This window comes from Salvelinus fontinalis, chromosome 13, assembly GCF_029448725.1.
Source record: "Salvelinus fontinalis isolate EN_2023a chromosome 13, ASM2944872v1, whole genome shotgun sequence".
Lineage (NCBI taxonomy): Eukaryota > Metazoa > Chordata > Actinopteri > Salmoniformes > Salmonidae > Salvelinus > Salvelinus fontinalis.
The window spans coordinates 29,153,790-29,171,802 of record NC_074677.1 but is presented as its reverse complement, the minus strand read 5'-3'; the positions used below and the strand labels follow the sequence as shown (position 1 = coordinate 29,171,802).

The following is an 18,013-nucleotide window of genomic DNA, read 5'->3' as shown; positions in this document are numbered from 1 at the left end:
ATTGCCTAATGACTTTTGCTCTCCAAACATTGTTCAGCCATTACTTTAACGTAAAAGAGACTGCCTACTTGTTTATAGTTAGCAAGTTATCTCTGATAATCTCTATTATTAAAGAGAGATCAAAATATTTGAATGAAAAATGTTCTGACTTGATATGTAGAGTTATAATTGCCTCTGTCAAAATATTGTGAGTTATAGTGATGAGCAAACATTGGTGATGTCCTATCCCTCTGTCCTTTAGCTCCCTCTTTCCAGATGTGGTGAACTGCATGCAGACTGACAACCTGGAGCTGAAAAAGCTGGTCTACCTGTACCTGATGAACTACGCCAAAAGCCAGCCCGACATGGCCATCATGGCTGTCAACAGCTTTGTCAAGGCAAGGCCTTTTATTTTTTTATACATGGTTTTCCACTTACATCGGCTTTTAACACAGCCTAGTCATTACAATACTGCACTTCCCTACCCATAGATATCTTACCTCTCTCTCCCTCAGGACTGTGAGGACCCTAACCCCCTGATCCGTGCCCTGGCCGTGCGCACCATGGGCTGCATCCGCGTGGACAAGATTACAGAGTACCTGTGTGAGCCGCTGAGGAAGTGTCTGAAGGACGAGGACCCATACGTGAGAAAGACAGCAGCAGTGTGCGTGGCAAAGCTCCACGACATCAACGCCCAGATGGTGGAGGACCAGGGTTTCCTGGACTCCCTCAGGGATCTCATTGCCGACTCCAACCCCATGGTAGGTTTGGCTGGCACTAGGACCCTAGGCACAGTCCAGACTATGTACATGTCAGGTGAAATTTTCAGACTTTTTATTTACTTATACACTTCCTTCTGGGGCCTGGGGTAATTTAAAAACAGCATCCAAGACCTGTTTCAACAGAGTTAGTCATGATTCAAACTTTTTCTCCTATGAAAGGCTTTGCTCTACCATGCTAGACAAGACAAGACAGAGTACATCATGTTTTCCTAATCACTGGCCACTGTGTCTGGACCTCCAGGTGGTGGCCAACGCGGTGGCAGCTCTGTCTGAGATTAGTGAGTCCCACCCCAACAGCAACCTGCTGGACCTCAACCCACAGAACATCAACAAGCTGCTGACAGCCCTCAACGAGTGCACAGAGTGGGGCCAGATCTTCATCCTGGACTGCCTCTCCAACTACAACCCCAAAGACGAGCGCGAGGCCCAGAGGTACGTTCAGTTATCATTCTGAAGACTTTTAGGATTTTCAATTTTTTTCATTGAAACTAAACTGAACGCTGACTTAGTTGTCAGAGTAACATATTTGCAATACACATCCAAGTTTTTTTATTTTTTATGTGATAACTTTTGAATGTTAGTTGCTGGGTGTTGTGATAAATCTCCATAATAATTCCTGTGGACTAAAACTTTACCAGCTGCTGCGTTTGTGCATACATTCACCTATTTTGGTGTTGTCAACTTTTAATGACTTTGTAATAAACATGTCTGTCCTTCTCTTTCTCTCCCAGCATCTGCGAGCGAGTCACGCCCCGTCTCTCCCACGCCAACTCGGCGGTGGTGCTGTCGGCTGTCAAGGTGCTGATGAAGTTCCTGGAACTGCTGCCCAAGGAGTTGGACTACTACAACACTCTGCTGAAGAAGCTGTCCCCCCCGCTGGTCACCCTTCTCTCTGGGGAGCCAGAGGTCCAGTATGTGGCCCTCAGGAATATCAACCTCATCGTCCAGAAAAGGTCAGGGGGCAATTTGCTGATAAATACTTTATTGTAGGGCTGGGCGATTTTATGATTGCATCGTCTATCGACAATGATTGACAGCCATCGTCTATTGTGACGACATCGTGATGTTGTAGCATATTTGAACTTGACTGCACCGCCGGAGTCTGGCAGCACACAACAGTGCAACGAGCACATGGCAGGGCGACAATGGCCCATTCCCTATTTGCCATATTTAGTATTTATTAGGATCCTCAATTAGCTGCTGCCGAGGCAACGGTTACTCTTCCTGGGGTCCAAACAGGAAACAACACAACAAATCAAATACATAATATACATACATAGCACTACATTTACATTACAATTTAGCCATTCAGCAGGTGCTCCCATCCAGAGCAACCCACAGCTAATACATTCTTCTTAAGATAGCCAGACGAGACAATCACGTCACAGTCATATCCCATCTACGTATCACATACATAATGCAATGCAAATACAATACAAAATGCATAGAAATGTCTGTGTGTCTCTTCACAATCCCTGTTGTGCCGTGTTCTTTTATCTATTTTTAAAAAATCTGTTTTTATTGCTAGCTTGAGTTACCTGGAGTGGCAGAGAGTTCCATTTAGTCATGGCTCTATTTAATACTGTGTGTTTCCCAGCCTCTGTTCTGGACCTGGGGACTGTGAAGAGACCTCTGGTTGCATGTCTTGTGTTCCGATGAGTGTCTGAACTATGTGCCAACTGCTTGAACAGACAGCTTGGTAGCTTCAACACATCAACACCTCGCACAAAGACCAATAGTGATGCAGACAATCTCTCCTCAACTTTGAGCCAGGAGAAAATGACATGCATGTCATTGACATTAGCCCTCCGTGTACATCTAAGTGCAATACGTGCTGCTCTGTTTTGGACCAACTGCAATTTGTCTATGTCCTTCTTTGCCGCACCTGACCACACAACTGCACAGTAGTCCAGGTGAGACAAAACTAAGGCCTGTAGTACCTGTCTGATTGACTGAGATATCAAGAAAGTAGAGCAACGCCTTATCATGGACAGACCTCTTCCCATTTTAGTAACCATTGAGTCTATATGTTTTGACCATGATAGCTTGCTATCTAGGGTGACACCCAGAAGTTTAGTCTCTTCAACTTGCTCAATAGGCACATATTCAATAATGGATCCAGATGAGGTTTAGGATTGAGCAAGTGATTTTTTCCCAAATATTATGCTTTGAGTTTTCTTTTATATTTAGCACCAGCCTATTTTTTATTTATTTTATTTTTATTTTACCGTTATTTTACCAGGTAAGTTGACTGAGAACACGTTCTCATTTGCAGCAACGACCTGGGGAATAGTTACAGGGGAGAGGAGGGGGATGAATGAGCCAATTGTAAACTGGGGATTATTAGGTGACCATGATGGTTTGAGGGCCAGATTGGGAATTTAGCCAGGACACCGGGGTTAACACCCCTACTCTTACGATAAGTGCCATGGGATCTTTAATGACCTCAGAGAGTCAGGACACCCGTTTAACGTCCCATCCGAAAGACGGCACCCTACACAGGGCAGTGTCCCCAATCACTGCCCTGGGGCATTGGGATATTTTTTAGACCAGAGGAAAGAGTGCCTCCTACTGGCCCTCCAACACCACTTCCAGCAGCATCTGGTCTCCCATCCAGGGCCTGACCAGGACCAACCCTGCTTAGCTTCAGAAGCAAGCCAGTAGTGGTATGCAGGGTGGTATGCTGCTGGCTAATTTCTAGTTACCCGTTCTAAAACTGACTGGAGCGCTATGTTAAGGGTGTCAGTTATTTAAAAACTGACTGGAGCGCTATGTTAAGGGTGTCAGTTATTTATTTTACTGTTTCAGCCGACCTGTACTCTACTGAGTCATCAGTATACATAGACACACATGCTTTATTCAAGGTCAGTGGAAGGTCATTAGACTTGAAATATGCAGACAGGCAGATTAAAAGTAATACTTCTGACAGCCAACTTTCTAGCTCTGCCTACAACATCTGGACTTTCTAGCTCTGCCTACAACATCTGGACTTTCTAGCTCTGCCTACAACATCTTGACTTTCTAGCTCTGCTTACAACATCAGACTTTCTAACTCTGCTTACAACATCTGGACTTTCTAGCTCTGCTTACAACATCTTGACTTTCTAGCTCTGCTTACAACATCAGACTTTCTAACTCTGCTTACAACATCTGGACTTTCTAGCTCTGCTTACAACATCTTGACTTTCTAGCTCTGCTTACAACATCTGGACTTTCTAGCTCTGCTTACAACATCTTGACTTTCTAGCTCTGCCTACAACATCTGGACTTTCTAGCTCTGCTTACAACATCTTGACTTTCTAGCTCTGCTTACAACATCTTGACTTTCTAGCTCTGCTTACAACATCTGGACTTTCTAGCTCTGCTTACAACATCTGGACTTTCTAGCTCTGCTTACAACATCTTGACTTTCTAGCTCTGCCTACAACATCTGGACTTTCTAGCTCTGCTTACAACATCTTGACTTTCTAGCTCTGCTTACAACATCTTGACTTTCTAGCTCTGCTTACAACATCTGGACTTTCTAGCTCTGCTTACAACATCTGGACTTTCTAGCTCTGCTTACAACATCTGGACTTTCTAGCATTCCCAGAAAGCATGGATTATTGAGTCATTATTAGTTTTACACTTAAGACATGACTCTGCCGTTGTTCTGTAGAATTAGTAAATGTTGTCTCTTGTATAATAAATTCTACACGTTAGCATCAATTTTCGTTAACTGTAATTTTGTTAGTTATGCTCCAACTTTCCCTCCATCTTGTGCCAACATCAGTTCTTTTTAATAGTTAAAAAAAAAATCTAAGAGATTGTCAGTTGGATATGCTCTCTGCAATGTTTTGTATATCTTCCTTATCATATGAACATCAATTTCTGACTCATAAGATTCCCTAAATTTGCTCATCTTGTCAACAAACACGTTTATAAAGTGGTTGGCAATATCAAAGGGTTTGGTTATGATGAGGATGGAGCTGAGTTAGCATTTCTGCATAAAATGTAATTTAAGGTCCTCCAGAGCTTTTTACTATCTTTATATAATTTATCTTTGTTCCATAGCCTACATTTTCAGTACATATGTTGTAGTTAGACTGTTAACATAATGCAAGAGAACAATGTAGATTGTAGAAAGAGCAGCGAGCACCAAAGCAGCGCAAAATGTCAGATAGGGCCTAACATGTTTTTTCCCCCTCTCTAATGTCGGGTGATCACGGGCATTTTGCAACGGACACTCCGTTGTCTGGCTTATTGTTTTCATATCGTAATTTAACTTTTTCTCCCCAATCCCCATTCAAATAGAATGTGACTTGTTGGCCTTATTTATTGCATACTATTTCATTATCAACCATCAAATGAATCTTTAGGCGTAACAGAGTTCCATCTCAGAAAGTTGTTTGCGAATAGCCTAAATAAAAACATAGTATAGTAATAATGAGAGAGAGAACAACAATTGCAAGATAAACTAATCGAATAGGAAGTTGACCAAAGTGTAGGCAAAATAAATTGTGCTGTCGGAAACTTCCTCCTTGCAAACCAAATAGCCAATAATAGGCTACAGCCTACACATAGGCTACTTCAATAAAAGTTACAGTAGGCTAAAGGTTGCTTTTACAAGTTAAACTAATATTGTCAGCCTTTATTAATGTCCTTGAATTGTACTACGGGCAATCGGGCATAAACTCCCACAGCAGCACTTTCAATAAGCGGGAACAAAAAATAAATGAATGATGAGTTGGTGTGGGCCTCACTTTAGTTTGAATAGCTTACAAATTGTGAATTTATATAAAAGTCTAAAATAATCAGATAAAACAAATGATTATTTAGCCTATAACATTCTTTCTAATACCTGAATGAACATTGGCTTAGGTTAAAAACTAATAGGCCTATTATCTTTAGGCTATGCCTTTTGCCTATCGAACTGTAAACTTTCTAAATGTTAAAAACAAATGATTATTTATAATATTCTTTATTACACTTAAAAACAAATGAACATTGGCATAGGCTAAAATCTAATAGGCCTATTAGGATATGCCTTTTGTCTAACTGTGCAAATCCTAAATATAGGCATACAAGTTACAAAATAAGTATGAAAATAACCTAAATGAGTGCAAAAAAAACTAACAGTGCAAATAAGTCTTTCAAGGTTTGACAGAATATTTTTGCCTATCCTTTTGAATAAGATTAATCTGGATTTGAATATAGGCTACATTTTAAAATTACGTAAAATGCAATGAGGAACCATTAGGTCTAATTGTTTTTTTTACCATGTCTTAGGCCTACCTAAAGGTTTCTGGCAAGGAACATCAGCATGTTCACCTTTTCTGCCCCAGAGTAGCAAACTCAGGAGGATGATGGACTTGTAAATGTTGACAGAGGTTTGTCATTTATCCATCCTTTGCCCTGATAATCCCTTATCATTCGTCCCTTATCATTCGTCCTGAAACTGAAGAACTGCCAAACAGGCATATACATGATTTCTTTCCCATCTAGTCAGCCATTGTTTTTTTCTGATTCAGCGTAAGGCAGGCTATACTATAGATACTAAGTGAAATCCCGTCACTTCTTTTTTGTCAAAAAGTAGCCTAATGGAAGAAGGTTGGAAATGTGCATACCCAGATGATCAAGATTAAATAACAAGTCTACACTTGATAGTCTACACTTGATATGGTTATAATATACATTTTTAATATTTAGGCTAATATAACTGATATCTGAGTATTTTTATGGACAAGAGAGAAACATAGCCCTACCAATTTGAAAATCATTCTGTAGCCTAGACTAGCCTCCAAGGGATCAGGGCTGGAACAGAGTCAACCAGATTTTGTTTGCTGATGTCAACATTGTGAACAGAGTGCCCCATGGTGGCGGTGGGGTTATGGTATGGGCAGGCATAAGCTACGGACAAGGAACACAATTGCCTTTAATCGATGGCAATTTGAATGCACCGAGATACTGTGACGAGATCTTGAGGCCCATTGTCGTGCCATTCATCCGTTGCCATCACCTCATGTTTCAGCATGATAGCATGACAGCCCCATGTCGGAAGGATCTGTACACAATTCCTGGAAGCTGAAAATGTCCCAGTTCTTCCATGGCCTGAATACTCACCAGACATGTCACCCATTGAGCATGTTTGGGATGCTCTGGATCGGTTCCCACCAATATCCAGCATCTTCACACAGCCATTGAAGAGGAGTGGGACAACATTACACAGGCCACAATCAACAGCCTGATCAACTCTTATGTATTCAGAGATGTCACGCTGCATGACAGGTTTTCTGATCCACGCCCCCAACTTTTTTTTAAGGTGTCTGTGAACAACAGATGCATATCTGTATTCCCAGTCATGTGAAGTCCATAGATTAGGGCCTAATGAATTTAGTTCAATTGACTGATTTCCTTAGATGAACTGTCACTCAGTAAAATCTTAGAAATTGTTGCATATTGCGTTTTTCTATTTTTGTTCAGTGTATGTTTTTATTTTTTATTGTTGGACATAAAAGACTAAAAACACCAGCAAATCAGATCTGTGATTTTAGTTTTGGAAATTTGTTCCAAAGTATTCCCACCCATAACAAAGATATATATATACTATATGTGATCATATACCAATGTAAGCAAGGTTTGAAATTATTATGTTTTAGTCAAATATTATATCTGTTTGGGCTTCTTGCAGTCAATTTGCAGTCTAGAAATGATTTGTAATTATGTTCTGGCCCCCTGGCCATCCACTCAAGAAAATATCATCCCGCGGCTGAATCTAGTTAATTATCCCTTGTTTTTAGCCCTTTCTAAATGAATCCCTCAGTGATGTGGAATGTTTGATGTTAGATAAGACTGTTTTGTTAAGATGTTTTGGCACCATGTTTTAGTTTGGTGCCATCCTCACTTCCTAGCCACTAGATGACAGAATTTCTCTTCCTATGTACCCTTCCCCTCTCTCAGCTCTGTAGGTTCAGATCAGGACCAGATGGATAGATAGATGTTCTGTTCCTATAATACATGTCATCTCTACTCTTTAGGCCTGAGATCCTTAAGCAGGAGATCAAGGTGTTCTTTGTCAAGTACAACGACCCCATCTACGTCAAACTGGAGAAACTGGACATCATGATTCGCCTGGCCTCCCAGGCCAACATAGCTCAGGTACCATTCATGGAACCCTATACCTCAGTCAATAGAAGTCTACACTGAGTGTAGAAAACATTAGGAACACCTTCCTAACATTGAGTTGCACCCCCTTTTGCCCTCAGAACAGCCTCAGTTTGTCAGGGCATTGACTCTACAAGGTGTCAAGCGTTCCACAGGGATGCTGGCCAATGTTGACGCCAGTACTTCCCACAGTTGTGTCAAATTGGCTGGATGTCCTTTGGGTGGTGGACCATTCTTGATACTCAGGGGAAACTGTTGAGCGTGAAAAACCCAACAGCGTTGCAGTTCTTGACGCACTCAAACCAGTGCGCCTGGCACCTACCAGGGTTCGTATTTTCATGAAAGCATGAAAAAGTCATGGGATTTTTAAATGGTGTTTTCCAGGCCTGGAAAAGTTTTGGAAAGTCATAAAATCTGAAATGTTTTGAAAGTCATGGAAATTCTGAATATTTTCTGTTAATGTAATTTATTTAGGCACATTTATTTAATCAATCAAATAGAATCAGCATATCACCCATGATCGGAATGTCACTAGTGCATCAGCAGGTAGGCCTATAAAACTAACTAGGTAGCCAATTAAAAATATATATTGTACCCTCTAGTTAACTGTTAAGCTATTTTTAGCATGTATTAATGTTTTTGTCATGTCCCAAAAAACGTTCCATCGACACTCGCGAATAAGGTCATACAAAGTTTATTTACTTTTTTTTGACGAAACAAACAATTCACTTCGCCATTGTATTAGTTGGGATTCGGTTCAATCAAAATAATAATTTGGGAATCGTGAACATTATTTTTAGGAATAAAGATTAGATGCAACCTTTCTTTTGGATTATGTGGCTTGTTTTATAGATACTTCCAGTTGATTTGAGATACCAATGTATGGGACATTGTAACACAATAGATAATAGTCAGCCTGCAAAGTAAACAACTCTAATGTAGCTAAGATAATTATGACTAAACTAGAAAATGTACATTTCCTGGACATTTTTGTGCTTGCTTCAGCTGAATAACAAGATTTGTAGACTACAATATTCATTTGATCTTTGATATATTGAATGAGCAAATTATTTCAGAAGGGATAAAACTTATTTGGTTGTAATGTTGCAATGTTTTACATGAAGGGTGGTCAATCCTCCAGGAGAACTAATGGTTGTGCAGCTTTTTATTCCTGTCCCCCTCTAACAAATCACAGTTTAGAAATGAACTGCTCAACCAGACCTTATTAAAGGGCTTGATCAAGAGCCTGAACACCCAGTAGCTCTCCACACTGAGGGCTGACCACATGTGTTTCATACAGTTGCCTAGCAGGTGTTCTACTTTGTGGGGGGTTAAGTGCATTGCTCAATGACAGGAGATGGTACATGGGATCAGAGAGCAGCCTCCCAGTGTCGATACCACACTTTTCTATACGTAAATAGAGATGCCACCAATTGTTGGTCATGGACATTTGGTGAAAGTCATGCAATTCCATCTGTCAAAATGTGCATGCTACTACCGTTCAAAGGCACTTAACTATTTTCTTGGTCATTCACCCTCTGAATGGCACACATACACAATCCATGTCTCAATTGTCTCAAAGCTTAAAAATCCTTATTTCCTACCTTCATCTACACTGATTGAAGTGGATTTAACAAGTGATATCAGTAAGGGATCATAGCTTTCACCTGGTCAGTCTGTCATGGAAAGAGCAGGTGTTCCTAATATTTTGTTCACTCAGTGTATATTAGGGTGTTAATTTCTCATGATTTACTGTACATCATTATATACTTAGTCACTCTACACAGAAAACTATCATTGTACCATTTTACCATTGTACCACTTATAATAATGGTATTGCCCCCCAGAAATATAAAAGTTTGTTAACATAACAACATGGCCCTCAGATAGCATAGCATACTCTAACCCCGACTTGGATCCATCTGTTCAGCCGCACCTCTATATTGAATACTAATTTCAACAGAAACGTTCATATTCCAATGCTTCACTCCTAATCAGTCTTATCTGGTGCTCTTAGCGGCTTCTGTCAGACGATGCCTTAATGAACACGCGGATGTGCTCGCTTCCTTCGCTGTGAAGAGCCGAGATAGCTGTCAGCGTGATTGACAGCTAAGGCAGGCTCGGACAACCTTGCTGTAAATTAGCCATTACAGTCCAACAGAGACACACTCCCTGGATAAACACCATCTCTGAGGGAGGCTTTGGTAGCTTCTCTGACTGGCCTTGGGTAGCTTACACTTGTGTGTGTACACAATTTACTAACCTCAACCTTATCTCCTCAACCCATTCTCTTACGGTGTCAAGATGTTTGCATGTCCTCCCACCGTGTGTGTGTGATGTTTTTCACTCATATGCCCTGCTCTCTTCCCAGGTGTTGGCTGAGCTGAAGGAGTATGCCACCGAGGTAGACGTTGACTTTGTGCGTAAGGCAGTGAGGGCCATCGGGCGCTGTGCCATCAAAGTGGAGGTTGGAATCTGAGACACCATCATAGACGAACACACAGAGGATCTCTGATCAATGTCTATCTGAACTTCAGATTTTATAGCTGTTCCATAAAAGTGCCATCCAATCCTATAAAGTTGTTTGAAGGAGTTTAAACGAGGTACTTTGGCCACTGTGAAAAAAATCAGTTTTGGGTCAGTGTTGACTCTGTTCCTGTTGTCTCCTTTTTAGCAATCTGCTGAGCGCTGTGTTAGCACCCTGCTAGACCTCATCCAGACCAAGGTCAACTATGTGGTGCAGGAGGCCATCGTGGTCATCAGGGACATCTTCCGCAAATACCCCAACAAGTAGGTGTCCTTTTCCCTCCATCCCTGATAATAATCAATGAAGTTTGAGAATTCTTTCCTCATTCTTGTCTTTTGTTTTTCAGTAGGGGCTATACTGCCCCTGTCTGTGTCTATACAAGACCTTTGTATATCCCCAGGCCCAGACAGACACTAGTGTATACCCTGACCCTTTATACTTTCTCTCTCTGCTCAGGTATGAAAGCATCATCGCCACGCTGTGTGAGAACCTGGATTCTCTGGACGAGCCGGATGCGCGTGCCGCCATGATCTGGATCGTGGGCGAGTACGCTGAGAGGATCGACAACGCCGACGAGCTGCTGGAGAGCTTCCTGGAGGGCTTCCATGACGAGAGCACGCAGGTCAGTTGTCCCAGAGCAGACCACGCAGGTCAGTTGTCCCAGAGCAGACCACACAGGTCAGTTGTCCCAGAGCAGAGCACTCAGGTCAGTTGTCCCAGAGCAGACCACGCAGGTCAGTTGTCCCAGAGCACTCATGTCAGTTGTCCCAGAGCAGACCACGCAGGTCAGTTGTCCCAGAGCAGAGCACTCGGGTCAGTTGTCCCAGAGCAGAGCACTCGGGTCAGTTTTCCCAGAGCAGAGCACTCGGGTCAGTTTTCCCAGAGCAGAGCACTCGGGTCAGTTGTCCCAGAGCAGAGCACGCAGGTCAGTTGTCCCAGAGCAGACCACGCAGGTCAGTTGTCCCAGAGCAGACCACTCAGGTCATTTTTCCCAGAGCAGACCACTCAGGTCAGTTTTCCCAGAGCAGACCACTCAGGTCAGTTTTCCCAGAGCAGACCACTCAGGTCAGTTGTCCCAGAGCAGACCACTCAGGTCAGTTGTCCCAGAGCAGACCACTCAGGTCAGTTGTCCCAGAGCAGACCACTCAGGTCAGTTGTCCCAGAGCAGACCACTCAGGTCAGTTGTCCCAGAGCAGACCACTCAGGTCAGTTGTCCCAGAGCAGACCACTCGGGTCAGTTGTCCCAGAGCAGACCACTCGGGTCAGTTGTCCCAGAGCAGACCACTCGGGTCAGTTGTCCCAGAGCAGACCACTCGGGTCAGTTGTCCCAGAACAGACCACGGAGGTCAGTTGTCCCAGAGCGGAGCGCCCATGTCAGTTGTCCCAGAGCACTCAGGTCAGTTGTCCCAGAGCAGAGCGCAGCGGTCAGTTGTCCCAGAGCAGAGCGCAGCGGTCAGTTGTCCCAGAGCAGAGCGCAGCGGTCAGTTGTCCCAGAGCAGAGCGCAGCGGTCAGTTGTCCCAGAGCAGAGCGCAGCGGTCAGTTGTCCCAGAGCAGAGCGCAGCGGTCAGTTGTCCCAGAGCAGAGCGCAGCGGTCAGTTGTCCCAGAGCAGAGCGCAGAGGTCAGTTGTCCCAGAGCAGAGCGCAGAGGTCAGTTGTCCCAGAGCAGAGCACAGAGGTCAGTTGTCCCAGAGCAGAGCACAGAGGTCAGTTGTCCCAGAGCAGAGCACAGAGGTCAGTTGTCCCAGAGCAGAGCACAGCGGTCAGTTGTCCCAGAGCAGAGCACAGCGGTCAGTTGTCCCAGAGCAGAGCACAGCGGTCAGTTGTCCCAGAGCAGAGCACAGCGGTCAGTTGTCCCAGAGCAGAGCACAGCGGTCAGTTGTCCCAGAGCAGAGCACAGCGGTCAGTTGTCCCAGAGCAGAGCACAGCGGTCAGTTGTCCCAGAGCAGAGCACAGCGGTCAGTTGTCCCAGAGCAGAGCACAGAGGTCAGTTGTCCCAGAGCAGAGCACAGAGGTCAGTTGTCCCAGAGCAGAGCACAGAGGTCAGTTGTCCCAGAGCAGAGCACAGAGGTCAGTTGTCCCAGAGCAGAGCACAGAGGTCAGTTGTCCCAGAGCGGAGCACAGAGGTCAGTTGTCCCAGAGCGGAGCACAGAGGTCAGTTGTCCCAGAGCGGAGCACAGAGGTCAGTTGTCCCAGAGCGGAGCACAGAGGTCAGTTGTCCCAGAGCGGAGCACAGAGGTCAGTTGTCCCAGAGCGGAGCACAGAGGTCAGTTGTCCCAGAGCGGAGCACAGAGGTCAGTTGTCCCAGAGCGGAGCGCCCAGGTCAGTTGTCTCAGAGCGGAGCGCCCAGGTCAGTTGTCCCAGAGCGGAGCGCCCAGGTCAGTTGTCCCAGAGCGGAGCGCCCAGGTTAGTTGAGGGCAGCAACCCTAGTCCTCTGCCCAGTTTCTAATCTACCTCTACCCCCAGGACACTTAATATAAATCTGTTGGTTTCATTTGACAATCTTAATGCCAGATTGCCTGGATGATGTGTTTGGGACTTTTACACCCTGACAGAAATTAAACTAGGGCAAAGACTGGATTGAATATGGTTATAGCTCCACTTTGCCCTTGTCTGTAATTTCCGCTATATTGCTTTCATTAAAGTCAGCCTTTCATATCTACACATGTGCCTTAGGGATAGGGGCTGGGAGTTGATTTGGTCCAGCCCTAACAGTAATAACCTTTATTATCTGGGTTTGGCAGCCACTTTCACTATTTGAGCAGGTATGAGGTTGGGTCAGACCATTCACAGCCTTGGGGGTGTGTTGTTTCAGGTCCAGCTCACTCTTCTCACAGCCATCGTCAAACTTTTCCTCAAGAAGCCCTCTGAGACTCAGGAGCTGGTGCAGCAGGTCCTCAGTCTGGCCACACAGGTGATACACACACATACACACACCAACACGTCTCCCTCTTTTTTTTTCAAACTGTCCCAAACTTAAACTCACCAACAAGCCGGCTCATAGCCTGTGACAAAAATGAGGGGACACGAACAACAGGTATAGGCCAATTTAAAAGTGTTCTTTATTATTAAACAAACTATTAACTTAAACTAAGAAACAGGAATGAGGTGTGGATGTATCATAATGTAAGGTGTATGTAAAGTGCATGGGTGCATGAATATGTGTGTGTGAACATGACTGAGTGAAAACTATGCAAAACTAAAAAGGAACAAACAAATCATGAGCATACCTGGAGGAGCAGAGAGAGAGAGAGAGCAAGACAGGGAGAGGTGATTAGTAAGCAGTTTTATACCCTGAGCCCAGGTGGCTCCAATCAATTAACGACCCTCCTCTGCCTGCAGGAGGAACCGCCCCCTGCACTGCAGAGGAGGAGCCGTGACACTATTCTCAACTGTGATTCCTCTCCCTTGTGTCCTCCTAGGACTCCGACAACCCTGATCTGCGTGACAGGGGTTACATCTACTGGCGCCTGCTGTCCACCGATCCGGTAACGGCCAAGGAGGTGGTCTTGTCCGAAAAGCCCCTGATCTCGGAGGAGACAGACCTGATTGAGCCCACCCTGCTGGACGAGCTCATTTGCCACATTGGCTCCCTGGCCTCCGTCTACCACAAGCCCCCCAACGCCTTCGTGGAGGGCAGCCACGGCATCCATCGCAAGCACCTGCCCATCCAGCACGGCAGGTGAGACACAGTTACCAGGAAGTTACTCAGTTACCAAAGTCCTAGAAGACACACTCACCTAACCCCCAAACAACACGTCCCTCTCCGTCTAGCACAACACATAGGCAATCATTGCTTACACACAAAAACCAAGATCTGCTCCCTCATATAAATGAAATAGAATATTCATTAAATACTGTATATCTGTGCCCACCTCTCAGCATTGACACAGGCGAGAGCCCTGTGAGCGCAGGGCCAGCGGTCCCTATTGAACAGGCCCAGTCAGTCATCCCTTCCCAGGGAGACCTGCTGGGAGACCTGCTCAACCTGGACCTGGGTCCCCCCGTCAATGTGCCCCAGGTCTCCTCCATGCAGATGGGCGCTGTCGACTTGCTGGGCGGAGGCCTCGACAGCCTGGTGAGTGAGAGATACACACACACTCACGTAAAGGTTTATTTATCTCTGCTGGGATGGTTGGATTGTACATGTAGTCCATGAGGGATCAATAGGACAGCACTCTTCCTGATTGATGTTTTATTGTGCCATGAACAATGTGGAGAGTATGTCTCCTTTTAGCGTGTCTGTCAGTGTGCGTTCCCCGGTCTGAGTTGAGCTGACACAGCGAGGGTGGTGTATGCTGAGCTGTGGCCACAGAGATCCACTATATCAGTGAGAAGCCTGTCTCCCTGTCCCTGATTGATCTGCCAGGCACTGGTACAGAGAGGCAGGCAGGGCAGGGATGTCACGATGCAGCTTCACACTGATATCTCAATACAGCAGAGACACGAGGCGGAGGCTTGGCACGCCATGGTGGTACTGGCACGCACACAGCAAACCAGAGTTTGGTCCTAATGGTACAGGGTGGTAGCATCTTGTCAGGTTGTATGTTGCTAATATTATTGCGCTGTCAAGATTGTTTTGGGCTTTATACAGATTACTTGTTTTGGGTGGCAAGATGGTGCCTATTATTTAACATTTCAGTTTTACTAAACATCCTAGTTAGCCAGCTATAAAAAGTTAATTTCCATCCATGGTGTAACAATGTGATAATGATTTGAGTGTGGTTTGGCATGCGGGTCTTGTTTTGGGACTGCTCTGGAACGAGCAGTGGCTTTTTGGGAAGCTCTATTAATGTCTCTTATGTTTTACGAAAACTTCCTCCTCTTGACAAAGTCATTATAGCTTTTTAATGATATTAGCTGGTGATTGTGTTCCCTAGCCTGAAGGGACAGCTGCAGCGGTTGTTCTACTCTACGGATAGGGAAAGAAATGGTGTCAGACCGTCTACAGTCGTGGCCAAAAGTTTTGGTAATGACACAAATATTAATTTCCACAAAGTTTGCTGCTTCAGTGTCTTTAGATATTTTTTGTCAGATGTTACTATGGAATACTGAAGTATAATTACAAGCATTTCATAAGTGTCAAAGGCTTTAATTGACAATTACATGAAGTTGATGCAAAGAGTCAATATTTGCAGTGTTGACCCTTCTTTTTCAAGACCTCTGCAATCTGCCCTGGCATGCTGTCAATTAACTTCTGGGCCACATCCTGACTGATGGCAGCCCATTCTTGCATAAACAATGCTTGGTATTTGTCAGAATTTGTGGGTTTTTGTTTGTCCACCCGCCTCTTCAGGATTGACCACAAGTTCTCAATGGGATTAAGGTCTGGGGAGTTTCCTGGCCGTGGACCCAAAATATCAATGTTTTGTTCCCCGAGCCACTTAGTTATCATGCTGGAAAAGTCATTGCTCGTCACCAAACTGTTCCTGGATGGTTGGGAGAAGTTGCTCTTGGAGGATGTGTTGGTACCGTTCTTTATTCATGGCTGTGTTCTTAGGCAAAATTGTGAGTGAGCCCACTCTCTTGGCTGAGAAGCAACCCCACACATGAATGGTCTCAGGATGCTTTACTATTGGCATGACACAGGACTGATGGTAGCGCTTACCTTGTCTTCTCCGTAAAGCTTTTTTCCGCATGCTACAAACAATCGGAAAGGGGATTCATCAGAGAAAATGACTTTACCCCAGTCCTCAGCAGTCCAATCCCTGTACCTTTTGCAGAATATCAGTCTGTCCCTGATGTTTTGCCTGGAGAGAAGTGGCTTCTTTGCTGCCCTTCTTGACACCAGGCCATCCTCCAAAAGTCTTCGCCTCACTGTGTGTGCAGATGCACTCACACCTGCCTGCTGCCATTCCTGAGCAAGCTCTGTACTGGTGGTGCCCCGATCCCGCAGCTGAATCAACTTTAGGAGACGGTCCTGGCGCTTGCTGGACTTTCTTGGGCGCCCTGAAGCCTTTTTCACAACAATTGAACCGCTCTCCTTGAAGTTCTTAATGATCCGATAAATGGTTGATTTAGGTGCGATCTTACTGGCAGCAATATCCTTGCCTGTGAAGCCCTTTTTGTGTAAAGCAATGATGACGGCACGTGTTTCCGTGCAGGTAACCAAGGTTGACAGAGGAAGAACAATGATTCCAAGCACCACCCTCCTTTTGAAGCTTCCAGTCTGTTATTCGAACTCAATCAGCATGACAGAGTGATTTCCAGCCTTGTCCTCGTCAACACTCACACCTGTGTTAATGAGAGAATCACTGACATGATGTCAGCTGATGGTTTGTGGGTAGGGCTGAAATGCAGTGGAAATGTTTTTCTGGGATTCAGTTCATTTGCATGGCAAAGAGGAATTTTGCAATTAATTGCAATTCATCTGATCACTCTTCATAACATTCTGGAGTATATGCAAATTGCCATCATACAAACTGAGGCAGCAGACTTTGTGAAAATGTATATTTGTGTCATTCTCAAAACTTTTGGCCATGACTGTACATACAAAATAGTGTTGTAACTTGTAGTGTTGTAGCCACCAAAATATTGTTCAGAAAGTAACACCATGTATTCATGTAACCCTTTATTAGAAAGTAAATGACAATACATTAGGTATTGGCATTCGTCTCTGCAGCAGTTTAAGGGTAGCTCATTACCATTGCAATTAGGGGTGTGAACGATTAAACTAAATTAGGATGTTTAACGTTAAGAAAAAATCCCTAACCAAACAACTTTTCCCACCATTTTTTTCTCACAAAATTAAAATCACAGTGCACTACCACTAACAGATCCCGATCATTATCATAAATGGAAAAATCTAAATTAAACAAATACCTAATGCAACAGTGCTGTAACGTTAGTAGGAGACATGCATCTTTCAAATTATTTGCCACGAATATTAAGCGCTCTGCACATCAACGTGGTAAGTTGGAAAAATGACAGAGAAAGGCAAGCGACAGCAGCGAACAGCCTGCTCTTCCCCGAGTCAGTACAGTATAATTGAGTCTGCTAAGCTGTGCGCTGTGCTTCTAGCTGACCCAACATTACAATGTAGCGATTGGTGCTTTGGAAATATGCTGAAGTACGGACTGACTGCTGGGAACATGTCTACAACTTCATAAGCAAGCTGTCAAACTATTGTAAATAATTGACAAGCTACACTCTGTTTATCAGTGCAGTGACGAACATCCTTACATGTCATGCTGACCACACCGCTCGCATCATGTGCGTGAGCATTACAAAATAAATGTACACATACATGTTTTTCATTCATTGCACCCACACTGCTCGCACGCATCAACGAGCACCTGCGTAGCCAGGCGCTGAAATAGAACTTGGTTCTATTTGTGACGCTTGACACGATGCAAATCCTGTCTTTCCCATCTCCTCATTGGTTTTTGGGAGCATATACTGGTGATGGTTGGTGATTGAAAGATGAACTGAGGTCCACACTCTAATCCAGTTGGTGGTGGTAATGCACCTTAAAGTTGGTTGCTAACTGCCATATAAAGTCCAAAGAAGAAGAAGAAGCCAGAAGAAGGAGAGATTACTGGAAACGAACTCGATTACCCTTTTATCTGTGTATTAATTGTTAGA

The 18,013-nt window shown here is 44.3% G+C and overlaps 1 protein-coding gene across 6 annotated transcripts in view; it reads left to right on the top strand.

Moving 5' to 3' along the window:
• ap2b1 (adaptor related protein complex 2 subunit beta 1) overlaps nucleotides 1–18,013 on the top strand; it is an 84,961-nt gene that overhangs the window by 1,339 nt on the left and 65,609 nt on the right. For all 6 annotated transcript variants that reach the window (XM_055942307.1, XM_055942311.1, XM_055942310.1 and 3 more), the window contains exons 4-14: nucleotides 242–377; nucleotides 495–740; nucleotides 1,003–1,193; nucleotides 1,493–1,714; nucleotides 7,778–7,898; nucleotides 10,276–10,371; nucleotides 10,579–10,694; nucleotides 10,888–11,053; nucleotides 13,245–13,343; nucleotides 13,852–14,111; nucleotides 14,312–14,507. In XM_055942307.1, the coding sequence (XP_055798282.1) occupies nucleotides 242–377; nucleotides 495–740; nucleotides 1,003–1,193; nucleotides 1,493–1,714; nucleotides 7,778–7,898; nucleotides 10,276–10,371; nucleotides 10,579–10,694; nucleotides 10,888–11,053; nucleotides 13,245–13,343; nucleotides 13,852–14,111; nucleotides 14,312–14,507 (1,849 nt within the window). The remainder of the gene's footprint in view (nucleotides 1–241; nucleotides 378–494; nucleotides 741–1,002; nucleotides 1,194–1,492; nucleotides 1,715–7,777; nucleotides 7,899–10,275; nucleotides 10,372–10,578; nucleotides 10,695–10,887; nucleotides 11,054–13,244; nucleotides 13,344–13,851; nucleotides 14,112–14,311; nucleotides 14,508–18,013) is intronic.